This window comes from Enoplosus armatus, chromosome 10 (assembly GCF_043641665.1).
Source record: "Enoplosus armatus isolate fEnoArm2 chromosome 10, fEnoArm2.hap1, whole genome shotgun sequence".
NCBI lineage: Eukaryota > Metazoa > Chordata > Actinopteri > Centrarchiformes > Enoplosidae > Enoplosus > Enoplosus armatus.
The window spans coordinates 11,915,497-11,928,693 of NC_092189.1; the positions used below are offsets into that span (position 1 = coordinate 11,915,497).

Genomic DNA, 13,197 nt, shown 5'->3' on the forward strand with positions numbered 1-13,197 from the left:
GATAACTAAACTTGGTGCAAATGGCCAGTTCAGTGTAGAATCATCAGATAGTGAGAAAACATGACGACGATGATTGAAGAATTGTATTAATATTCATTCTAAAAATAGTGGCATGATAGACAGACTTTAATTATTTTTCTCTTCTCAGGATTGTGATGTTTTACATCTGCAACATTAAAGGTTAGGCAGGAAGGGCTTGCAAAGTTTGGATACATTAGATCAGACAGACAGTTTGAGCATTGGTCCACATATACCGAGGCTGATGCTGTTTTACTTGGTCACTGTTGGTGGTGCTGTTGCCTAAGCAGACTGTGTCTAACAGAAACCTTATCACAAGTCACCGCCCGTCTTTGAAGGAAATAGGCGATGGTCATGTGCAAATACTCACTAAGGCTCTACTATGGATGGTGGCATTGATTGATTTGACTGAATACTACAACATATTACGGTCCATATTGTGAGCGAGATACCAGGCCTGTCTCCCTATACGGATAACTGTGTAATTTTGGATATTCATGGGAAGAAATGGATATTCTGAAGAGCAAAAGCGCGTCGTTGGATAGGAGAATCTCCATTTTTCTTTTCTGTGTTGTTGTTGCGGTTAGCGGACAAATTCGTTATTCTATACCAGAGGAGATGAGGAAAGGGCTGATTGTCGGAGACGTTGCAAAAGACTTGGGCTTGGATGTTAAAAGGTTGGTTTCTGGTCGGGCTCGACTTGTTATAGATGGCGATAACCAATATGTCGCGCTGAACCAGAACAAAGGGCATATCGTTGTCAATGAAAGAATTGACAGAGAAAAATTATGCGCCAAGAAATCACCGTGTAGCTTCAGTTTAGAAATTGTCCTCGAAGATCCGCTTGAATTGTTTTCCATTACCATCGAAATACAAGATGTAAACGATCATGCTCCTGTTTTTCCCAAAAAGGAAATACATTTGGAAATAAGCGAATCGACGCCCACAGGGACTGTGTTTTTGCTTGATAGCGCAGCTGATCCTGACGTAGGAATAAACTCACTGCAAAGTTACTCTTTAAAGACAAATCAACATTTTGTTCTCAAACAACACACTCGACCAGATGGGAGTAAATATGCTGAAATGATGCTTCAGAGCGGTTTGGACCGCGAGAAGCAGAGCGAGCATACGCTGATATTAACGGCCGTCGACGGTGGGGAGCCGCAGATGTCTGGAACAGTAAGGATACATGTTTCTGTTCTGGATGCAAACGACAACGCACCCATTTTTACGCAGTCAGTATACAAAGCATCTGTCTTGGAAAATGTTTTGCGAGGCACAGTTATTGCTAGAGTCAGTGCCGTAGATGCAGACCAGGGTTACAATGGTAACGTTACGTATTCTTTCACACACTTAGAGGAGGATTCATCCTGTCCTTTCGAAATAAACTCTTACACGGGAGAGGTTAAACTCATCGGGGACATCGATTACGAGGTTTCTCCAAATTACGAAATAAACCTACAAGCAAAAGATCCATGGGGTGTTTTGGGCGCAAGCAAATTAATGATTGAGATAGCAGATGTGAATGATAACAGTCCAATAATCACAATGGCTTCATATTCGGGTAAAATTTCAGAGGACTCTACCCCAGGCACAGTTGTAGCGTTGATTAGTGTCCAAGATAAAGATTCCGGTAAAAATGGACAGGTTCATTTAAATATAGATGAAAATCTCCCGTTCAAAATTAAATCGTCTCTGAGAAACTATTACACATTGGTCACGGAGCAAAATCTCGACCGAGAAAAGCGTTCCAAGTACAACATCACTCTCACAGCCACCGATGAGGGCTTGCCTGCCTTATCAAGCAGAAAAGTTGTCTCCTTAGACGTTACCGATATTAATGACAACGCACCAGCTTTCAGCCAAAGTGTTTACAGCACTCAGGCAATGGAGAACAATTCTCCCGGTGTCGCTCTGTTGCAGATCCACGCTACTGATCCAGACCAGGGTCAGAATGCACGAATATCATATTTCCTCATTGACGGCGAGGTCAATGGAAATCCGGTCTCCGCATATTTCTCCATTAATACGGAGAGTGGAGTCATTCAGTCTTTGCGTTCATTTGACTACGAACAAGTCAGAGAGTACAAAATACGAGTAAAAGCGCAAGATGGTGGTTCGCCGCCACTAAGTAGTAACACAACAGTTATCGTACGTGTCCAGGACCAGAACGACAACCCTCCTCAGGTTCTGTACCCAGTCCAGACTGGTGGCTCTCTGGTGGCCGAAATGGTGCCTCGTTCAGCAGATGTGGGCTATCTGGTCAGTAAAGTGGTGGCTGTTGATGTGGACTCTGGACAGAATGCCTGGCTCTCCTATAAACTGCAGAAAGCCACAGACAGGGCGCTGTTTGAAGTGGGCTTACAGAATGGAGAAATAAGAACTATCCGCCAAGTCACTGATAAAGATGCTGTGAAACAAAGACTGACTGTTATAGTGGAGGACAACGGGCAGCCCTCTCGTTCAGCTACAGTCATTGTTAACGTGGCGGTGGCGGACAGCTTCCCTGAAGTGCTGTCGGAGTTCACTGACTTTACACACGACAAGGAGTACAACGCCAACCTGACTTTTTACTTAGTGTTGGCTCTGGCTGTAGTTTCCTTCCTCTTCATCACGTGTTTAGTTGTTATTATATCGGTGAAAATCTACAGATGGAGACAGTCTCGCGTCCTGTATCACTCCAACCTCCCTGTGATTCCATATTACCCACCACGTTACTCAGACACTTTGGGGACAGGGACTCTCCAACACGTGTACAACTACGAGGTGTGCAGGACGACTGACTCCAGAAAGAGTGACATCAAGTATGTGCAACCCATGAGTCAAAGTCTGGTTAGTGTGGATGACGCTGGAACTGAAACTCTGCAGAATGGAGAGCAGCCGTCAGCTGTATCTCGCATGTCTACTCTGGTAAGTTGGTCTGTGGACTTTATGCAAATAATATCAGCTCTTACATCTTTGAGCGTAATAAAATGTTAGTTCATGTTTTTGTATTGATATTAACTGTAGTGGGGATAGTGTGTTTGCAGACAGACAGCCTGTCCTGCAGGTTTTTCGCTGTCCAAGGTGCTGAAGTGCTGCTTTGCACTGAGATACTGTTATTTGAGATCGTTGGATTGACTTTGAAGAGACCCTGGTTGAATTTAATTTCACAATTCGGTGACTTTTGATAATAATATTAATAGTAACGATATTGTTATTATTATAATAATGATCAAGTCAGTAGTAGCCTAATATTTAGCGACTTTGGTTTAGTTAAATTTTTTATAAAGACAACTGCTCCGTTTAGGGAAATTGAAATATGTAGCATTAAAATCATGTTAATTACCAACACATCAAACTAGTTATGTCCATTTTCTCTCTCTCTCTCTCTCCCTCCCTCTCTCTCTCTCTCTCTCTCTCTCTCCCTCTCTCTCTCTCTCCCTCTCTCTGCCATTACTATAGAGAGTATCATCCGAAACACCTAACTCGTGGAGTTTGATGTCTGGTTATATGAGTTTCATATGTTATCCTCTAAGTGACGCTGTTGCCTGGTAAATCAAATCTACCGTGCATTGTGAGGCAGTGCTGTTCCCTCCCCTGTCACTGCGTTTTACAAGAGGAGATGATCTGTGTTTCATACGAGCTCGGGCTCATCGGATACACGGTTGATTTACACTTACATCGCTGATCTAAATTAACCTGGAATATATGCGTTACCTCACTGAGTCGAAATTTTCATTTCATTGTTCGGTTTGCTTGAAGACCCTGTTTTCCGATGGCATTTAAAGGACATCACCGAGACCGAGGTGAAAGATGGCGATTGTTTGGGCGACTGCGAGGGGCAGTGTGCCTGTTTATTTTTCTTAATCAAGCGGAGGCACAGATCCGGTATTCGATCCCGGAGGAGATGAAGAAAGGGTCCCTTGTTGGTAACGTTGCACAGGACCTTGGCTTGGATTTTAAAAGGCTTCGTTCTGGTCGGGCCCGTATCGTGACCGGAGAAAACATCCAGTACACCGAGCTGAAGACAGACAAAGGGACTTTGGTCGTGAATGAGAGAATAGACCGAGAGCAGCTTTGTGGAGACACAACACCATGTAGCTTCACCTTTGAGATTTTATTGGAAAAACCAATGGAGTTGCACCCTGTGACCATAGAAGTATTGGACGAAAACGACAACGCTCCCACTTTCCAAAACAGTCACTTGGAATTTGAAATAAGCGAATCAGCTGCGCTTGGTTCCCGTTTTGTTTTAGAAAGTGCGGACGATGCTGATGTTGGGGAAAACGGTCTGCAGAACTACATTTTAACTCCGAACGACAATTTTGTTTTGAAACAACATGTTAATCCGGACGGCAGTAAATACGCCGAAATGGTGCTTCAGAAACCCTTAGACAGAGAAGAGCAGCCACGCCTGTCTCTAAAACTGTTGGCTGTGGATGGCGGAAATCCGCAGAGATCGGGTACAGTAAATATAGATGTCAATATTCTAGATGCCAATGACAATGCTCCTGTGTTTAATCAGTCAGTGTATAAGGCCACGGTGATTGAAAATGCACCAAAAGGAACTCACATTGTTACTGTGAATGCAAGCGACATAGATAGTGGTTCATATGGACAAGTAACGTATTCCTTTTCAAAATCAAAAGCAGGAATATCTGATTTGTTCGATATAGATGCGTCTACTGGAAGAATATATGTGGCAAAAGAAATAGATTTTGAAAAAGACAAAAAAATTGAGTTCAGGGTTGAAGCTAAAGATCAAGGCGGACTGCCAGATTCCAGCAAAGTTGAAATTGAGGTTATTGATGTAAATGATAATGCTCCGGTCATTAACGTTATGTCATTCACGAGTCCTGTGTCAGAAGACTCCCCAGCTGGCACTACCATTGGCATAATTAATGTTAAAGATCTTGATTCGGGTGAAAACGGACAAGTAAGGTGCACGATCGAAGGCAATGTTCCTTTTAAAATTAAGTCCAATGTGAGAAATTATTATGCATTGATGACTGATGCTGCATTAGATCGTGAACATCTGTCAGAATGTAACATCACTGTTATTGCCTCAGACACAGGGTCGCCTCCCCTCTCAACTAAAAGAACCTTTTATCTAAAGGTCTCGGATGTCAATGATAATGCTCCAGTATTTCAACGAGGCGTTTACAGTGCATTCATCACAGAGAATAATCCCCCAGGTGTCTCTGTACTAAGTGTTAATGCTAAAGATCCTGATGAAAACCAAAACGCCCGTGTTTCCTATATTTTAGAAGAACGTGAAATCGGCGGATCTCCAGTTTCTCAATATGTTTCTATAAATGCAGAGAGCGGAGTGATACACGCAGTGCGTTCATTTGATTATGAGCAGATCAAACAGTTGATTTTTGTAGTCAAAGCGCAGGATGGAGGCTCCCCTCCACTCAGTAGCAACGTGACAGTGAAAGTAATGATCCAGGACCAGAACGACAACCCCCCTCAGGTTCTGTACCCAGTCCAGACTGGTGGCTCTCTGGTGGCCGAAATGGTGCCTCGTTCAGCAGATGTGGGCTATCTGGTCAGTAAAGTGGTGGCTGTTGATGTGGACTCTGGACAGAATGCCTGGCTCTCCTATAAACTGCAGAAAGCCACAGACAGGGCGCTGTTTGAAGTGGGCTTACAGAATGGAGAAATAAGAACTATCCGCCAAGTCACTGATAAAGATGCTGTGAAACAAAGACTGACTGTTATAGTGGAGGACAACGGGCAGCCCTCTCGTTCAGCTACAGTCATTGTTAACGTGGCGGTGGCGGACAGCTTCCCTGAAGTGCTGTCGGAGTTCACTGACTTTACACACGACAAGGAGTACAACGACAACCTGACTTTTTACTTAGTGTTGGCTCTGGCTGTAGTTTCCTTCCTCTTCATCACGTGTTTAGTTGTTATTATATCGGTGAAAATCTACAGATGGAGACAGTCTCGCGTCCTGTATCACTCCAATCTCCCTGTGATTCCATATTATCCACCACGTTACTCAGACACTTTGGGGACAGGGACTCTCCAACACGTGTACAACTACGAGGTGTGCAGGACGACTGACTCCAGAAAGAGTGACTGTAAGTTCGGCAGAGCTGGTAGTCAGAACGTGCTGATAATGGACCCCAGTTCAACAGGGACGATGCAGCGGATACAGAGTGAAAAGAGCATCCTGGATGAACCAGACTCTCCTCTAGAGGTGAGTTAAAAATGATTTAGCTTCGTCTTTGTGCCCCCTTTGTTCTCTTTTTTTATTTATTTGCATTGTTAATGACAGTTTCACTTCATACCACCGTTTCAGCACCATGGACAGCATCTCATTTGGCATCACCTATTAGAAATGCTGCGTCTGTAAGTCTTCATAGATACAGCTTTGGAATTGTGTTATGTAACTATGTCGTGTTACCGAAATGCATTTTGAGGAACGTAATGCTGCATAATAATAATGTTCTAACTTCAAAGTTTCCTGCCAACGTTTTGATTTTGTTGTTTATAGAATATGTTCGTGTGGCAACAAAGGATACTGTCAGTATTGTTTACCTCAGGTATAAAGAAAGTTCAGGTAAAAATATAATAAAGTAAAATCATGAAAGTTTCAGCGCTATTTAATAGTATAATGCAGAACCCGAATCCCACACTTACTTTTTCATACCTCAGAATATTAAAGTTAGTAACTTTCCTGCATTTGCACTGCATATTATATTGGACATGTCCCAAAACGGAACTATGGACATCGACGTATTTTAGAGGAGAGTGCTTAGATTCCACATCATTCCCTATAAGACCCTGTAAACCACTGAATCACTGTAGGAAGTCAATAATATGGGTTTAAGTGGATTTGTGTTCAGTGTGTCTGCTAAAGTGTTATGGGGCCTTATTTAATGTTCAGCTTTTGGACTCTAAGGGACGCTGTTGGTCAGTAAAATACTTTGTGTTGTGTCGTCATTCAGTTCATCCCCTTCTGACTACACAGTGAAGAAGGCTCTCTGTGTTTTGTCGAGGTTTGAGGCACGTAAGAGAGAACATGGTCTCACAGACTTGTGTGTAAAGGTCGAAGACGTGTTTCAGATGTAACCAGGAAACGATATAACAACCAGATTTGCCGTCATATCAATTGGATATAATCACTTTTTTCGATTCTTTGTTTCCATGATGATAACTCGAGGATCTCTCACCTACTTATCCTTAAGATGGCGATTGTTTCATGGACAGCGACGGAAAATAGGACTGCTTATTTTACTGCTTCATGTGGTTAACATGGTAGGTGGTCAGATTCGTTATTCTATACCAGAGGAGATGAAGAAAGGCTCTGTTATTGGTAACGTAGCGCAAGATCTTGGTCTGGATCTGAAAAGGATCCGTTCTGGGCGGGCCCGTATCGTGACCGGAGAAAATATCCACTACGCCGAGCTGAAGACAGACAAAGGGATTCTAGTCGTGAATGAGAGAATAGACCGAGAGCAGCTTTGTGGAGACACAACACCATGTAGCTTCAGCTTTGAGGTGATTTTAGAAAATCCCATGGAATTGCACAGAATTACTGTTGAGGTTTTGGATATAAATGATCACGCTCCCGTCTTCCCAAATAACGATAAACCTATCCGTTTTGAAATCAGTGAATCAGCTGTCGTTGGAGTGCAGTTTCCACTGCAGAGTGCAGAGGATCTAGATGTGGGGCAAAACGCGTTGCAAGATTATGTTTTATCACCAAACGACAATTTTATGTTGAAGCAACATTCAAATCCAGACGGAAGTAAATATGTTGAAATGGTGCTCCAGAAGCCTTTAGACAGAGAACAACGTCCCCACTTGTCTTTAAAACTAATCGCCGTTGACGGAGGGACACCGCAGAGATCTGGTACAGTAAATATAGACGTGACTGTATTAGATGCCAACGACAATATTCCGGTTTTTAACCAATCAGTGTATAAAGCATCTGTAATGGAGAACACGGTGAGAGGCACAAGTATTATCACAGTAAATGCCACAGACGCCGACAGTGGTTCTTATGGACTCATCACTTACAGTTTGTTTAAGACCAAAGGAGGTGCAGTAGATATATTCAGTATTGATGAAAACACCGGATCAATCTCTGTAGCTGGTCAGATAGATTATGAAAAAGACCGAAAATACGAGGTGAGGGTAGAGGCAAAGGATCGGGGTGGCTTAATCGGAACAAGTAAAGTTGTGTTTGAGGTTATCGATGTCAACGACAATGCCCCAGTTATAAATATTATGTCATTTTCCAGCCCCCTTTCTGAGGATGCACGTCCCGGTACAACAATTGCTATTTTGAACGTAAAAGATGCAGATTCTGAGAAGAATGGGCAAATAAAATGTTCTATAGATGGCAAACTTCCCTTTAAGATTGAGTCATCTCTAACAAATTATTACAATTTGGTCTCAGATCAACATTTTGATAGAGAATCCGTCTCAGAATATAACATAACAATAACAGCTACTGATTTGGGGTCTCCACCTCTTTCCAGTTCAACGAAATTACACCTTAAGGTCTCTGACGTAAACGACAACGCACCATTATTTGATAAAAACAGCTATTCTGCTTACGTCACAGAGAATAATTCCCCTGGAATTTCCATATTTGCTGTCAGCGCGCGAGACTCTGATTGGAACCAAAACGCGAGAGTCTCGTATCTTTTAGAAGACACACAAGTCAGTGGTAGTCCAGTTTCTACTTATGTGTCGTTAAACTCTGAAACTGGAGTTCTTAGTGCGGTTCGTTCCTTTGATTATGAGCAAATTAAACAGCTTCAGCTAGTAGTTAAAGCGCAGGATGGAGGCTCCCCTCCACTCAGTAGCAACGTGACAGTGAAAGTAATGATCCAGGACCAGAACGACAACCCCCCTCAGGTTCTGTACCCAGTCCAGACTGGTGGCTCTCTGGTGGCCGAAATGGTGCCTCGTTCAGCAGATGTGGGCTATCTGGTCAGTAAAGTGGTGGCTGTTGATGTGGACTCTGGACAGAATGCCTGGCTCTCCTATAAACTGCAGAAAGCCACAGACAGGGCGCTGTTTGAAGTGGGCTTACAGAATGGAGAAATAAGAACTATCCGCCAAGTCACTGATAAAGATGCTGTGAAACAAAGACTGACTGTTATAGTGGAGGACAACGGGCAGCCCTCTCGTTCAGCTACAGTCATTGTTAACGTGGCGGTGGCGGACAGCTTCCCTGAAGTGCTGTCGGAGTTCACTGACTTTACGCACGACAAGGAGTACAACGACAACCTGACTTTTTACTTAGTGTTGGCTCTGGCTGTAGTTTCCTTCCTCTTCATCACGTGTTTAGTGGTTATTATATCGGTGAAAATCTACAGATGGAGACAGTCTCGCGTCCTGTATCACTCCAACCTCCCTGTGATTCCATATTATCCACCACGTTACTCAGACACTTTGGGGACAGGGACTCTCCAACACGTGTACAACTACGAGGTGTGCAGGACGACTGACTCCAGAAAGAGTGACTGTAAGTTCGGCAGAGCTGGTAGTCAGAACGTGCTGATAATGGACCCCAGTTCAACAGGGACGATGCAGCGGATACAGAGTGAAAAGAGCATCCTGGATGAACCAGACTCTCCTCTAGAGGTGAGTTTTTTTACTCATCTGAAATGTACTAAACCTACATAGTTATTATTAACGAGAGGAAACGTGTTTTGTCACACCGTTAGCTGTGGAATTAATATGTCTTTTCGTATGTATTTTCGCTTTGCAAGTACATTTTTCAAATGCAGACTACAGCCAGTGCCTGATTGTCCTGAACAGTTCAGCACCGGCCGTTCGGACAGTATTCTAATGATACGTTTAAAGTTTCTTTTCGGTTCTTTTCATCTCTTCCATACTTGCTCAGATGATTATTCAATTCTTACTACAAATAACCTGTTCACGTAGAGTATATTGAGAGCTGCTTTTTAACAGTAAATATGACAAATGAACTTGGATATGATTTTTTTGTGTCATAAGATTCACAGGGCGTGCACGTTTTTTATTGTGTTAGTGCTAAATACGGAATCTTTGGATAAACTGGAAACGTAGAGACAATTTATTTCCTCTTAAATCCTCTACCCTCTAAGGGACGCTGTTGCTCACTGAAAAATAATGTGTTGTTAGTAACAAGGCTGCCTCCCCGTCGCCCCTGTATAGAGGAGAGGCTTTTTCCTGAAGAGGAAAGGCGGTGATCTACACAGCAAAAATACCTTCAGAAAATCTGCAGTGGTTTTCGACCTTGTTCTGACTTTCTTCACGTGTTGTATTTGGATTACTTTTTGTGGAGATCGCTTGTTGTGCAGTTTAGCATGGCTACTGTCGGATTACTGCAACGTTTGAAATGGCGTTTTCCCGCAGGCTTGCGGTGGTACAGATGGCAAGTTGCTTATTTTCTGTTCGTCAGTTCAGTGGTAAATTGCCAGATTCGTTATTCTACACCAGAGGAGATGAAGAAAGGCTCTCTGATTGGTAACGTAGCACAGGACCTTGGTCTGGATCTGAAAAGGCTCCGTTCTGGTCGGGCCCGTATCGTGACCGGAGAAAACATCCAGTACATCGAGCTGAATACAGACAAAGGGATTCTAGCCGTGAAAGAAAGAATTGACCGAGAGCAGCTTTGTGGCGATATCACACCCTGCAGTTTCAGCTTCGAAATTATTTTGGAAAATCCAATTGAGTTGCATCGCATAATGGTCGAAATATTGGATGTAAATGACCATTCGCCTGTGTTTAGAAATAACCACGTACGAATGGAAATAAGCGAATCTGCTGTAATTGGCTCTCGCTTCGTTTTGGAAAGTGCGGATGACCCAGACGTAGGACTTAATGGGCTTCAAAATTATGTTTTAAGCTCAAGCGACAATTTTGCCCTGAAACAACACGCCAACCCTGACGGCAGTAAATTTGCAGAAATTATCCTCCAGAAACCGCTAGACAGAGAGGATCAACCCCGCCTCTCGTTTAAGCTGATAGCAGTGGATGGTGGAACACCGCAGAGATCTGGTTCAGTGAATATTGATATCACCGTGTTAGATGCCAATGATAACCCTCCCGTATTCAATCAGTCAGTATACAGGGCTACTGTCCATGAAAATGCAACATCAGGGACTCGCGTTATAACCGTAAATGCTACGGACGCTGACAGTGGATCACACGGTGTGGTGACTTATGCTTTTTCTAATTTAAAAGGAAATTTGGCTCACATATTTAACATCGACAAGGCCACCGGTGAAATAACGGTTTCTGGGCAAATAGATTTTGAAAAGGACAAAAAATATGAAATAAGAGTTGAAGCTAAAGATCAGGGAGGGTTGACGGATCTCAGTAAGGTGATTATTGATATTGTAGATGTTAATGATAATGCGCCAGTAATAAGCGTCATGTCCTTTTCTAGTCCTCTGCCTGAGGATGCTCCAGTAGACTCGACTATTGCTGTTTTTAATGCTAAAGACGCAGACTCGGAAAGAAACGGCCAGATCACATGTACAATAGATAGGCATTTACCGTTTAAAATAAAATCATCATTGACTAATTACTATTCACTTGTTTCAGATACAGATTTTGACCGTGAAAAAACACCAGAATACAACATTACTATAACTGCAACAGATTCGGGTTCCCCGCCTCTCTCAAGTGCCATACAGTTGCACCTTACAGTTTCTGACATTAATGATAACCCCCCTTTGTTTGATAGATTAATTTATAATGCTGACATTCCAGAAAACAATTCTCCTGGAATGTCAATAATCGCAGTCAGTGCACAAGATTCTGACTGGAATCAAAATGCGAGAATCTCTTATATCTTGGAAGATACGCAAGTCGGTGGTTTCCCAATATCTACGTATGTATCCATCAACTCTGAAACTGGTATTCTTAGCGCGGTTCGTTCGTTTGATTATGAGCAAATTAAACAACTTCAGTTAGTAGTTAAAGCACAAGATGGAGGCTCCCCTCCACTCAGTAGCAACGTGACCGTGAAAATAATGATCCAGGACCAGAACGACAACCCTCCTCAGGTTCTGTACCCAGTCCAGACTGGTGGCTCTCTGGTGGCCGAAATGGTGCCTCGTTCAGCAGATGTGGGCTATCTGGTCAGTAAAGTGGTGGCTGTTGATGTGGACTCTGGACAGAATTCCTGGCTCTCCTATAAACTGCAGAAAGCCACAGACAGGGCGCTGTTTGAAGTGGGCTTACAGAATGGAGAAATAAGAACTATCCGCCAAGTCACTGATAAAGATGCTGTGAAACAAAGACTGACTGTTATAGTGGAGGACAACGGGCAGCCCTCTCGTTCAGCTACAGTCATTGTTAACGTGGCGGTGGCGGACAGCTTCCCTGAAGTGCTGTCGGAGTTCACTGACTTTACACACGACAAGGAGTACAACGACAACCTGACTTTTTACTTGGTGTTGGCTCTGGCTGTAGTTTCCTTCCTCTTCATCACCTGTTTAGTGGTTATTATATCGGTGAAAATCTACAGATGGAGACAGTCTCGCGTCCTGTATCACTCCAACCTCCCTGTGATTCCATATTATCCACCACGTTACTCAGACACTTTGGGGACAGGGACTCTCCAACACGTGTACAACTACGAGGTGTGCAGGACGACTGACTCCAGAAAGAGTGACTGTAAGTTCGGCAGAGCTGGTAGTCAGAACGTGCTGATAATGGACCCCAGTTCAACAGGGACGATGCAGCGGATACAGAGTGAAAAGAGCATCCTGGATGAACCAGACTCTCCTCTCGAGGTTAGTTAAATAGTGCAGCTTTGTCTGTGAGCCGTCATTTCTTGTTCTGTTTAATTACATTGACAGTGAACTGTTGGACGCTGCACTGTCATTTTCAGCACCATGGACAGCATCTCGTTCTGCATCACTTGATAGGAATACTGCTTTTGTATTCATATTTATAACTTCAAAAAATATATTATCATTTATTCTAAGTCAGCAATATGCTGTTTTATTGTTTTACAAGCACATTGCTTCTACTCAGCATGTTGTGTTGACGCAAACTGATAACTAGCCAGTTTTTTGCAACATTATAAGTATCCTAGTACAGCGTAGGAGATCTCCAGAGTCTCTTGGTTTCCATGTGACTTCAATCATTATATTGAAAATCAAAAATGCTCCTTTCACTGCTCTCATTTAACATGAACGACCTTTACCAAATTCACTGCGTTTTCTTTCT

The 13,197-nt window shown here is 43.1% G+C and overlaps 2 protein-coding genes across 2 annotated transcripts; both read left to right on the forward strand.

Moving 5' to 3' along the window:
* The first annotated feature begins 525 nt into the window (after window positions 1-525).
* On the forward strand, window positions 526-6,217 carry LOC139291771 (protocadherin gamma-A4-like). Its single transcript, XM_070913875.1, has 3 exons — window positions 526-2,928; window positions 3,884-4,154; window positions 5,442-6,217. Exons 1-3 carry the CDS (start codon window positions 526-528, stop codon window positions 6,215-6,217), a joined length of 3,450 nt encoding a protein of 1,149 aa, XP_070769976.1.
* Window positions 6,218-7,266: 1,049 nt separating this feature from the next.
* On the forward strand, window positions 7,267-12,767 carry LOC139291772 (protocadherin beta-15-like). The gene is made up of 4 exons (XM_070913876.1): window positions 7,267-7,512; window positions 8,767-9,612; window positions 10,434-10,695; window positions 11,983-12,767. Exons 1-4 carry the CDS (start codon window positions 7,267-7,269, stop codon window positions 12,765-12,767), a joined length of 2,139 nt encoding a protein of 712 aa, XP_070769977.1.
* The last annotated feature ends 430 nt before the right edge of the window (window positions 12,768-13,197 follow it).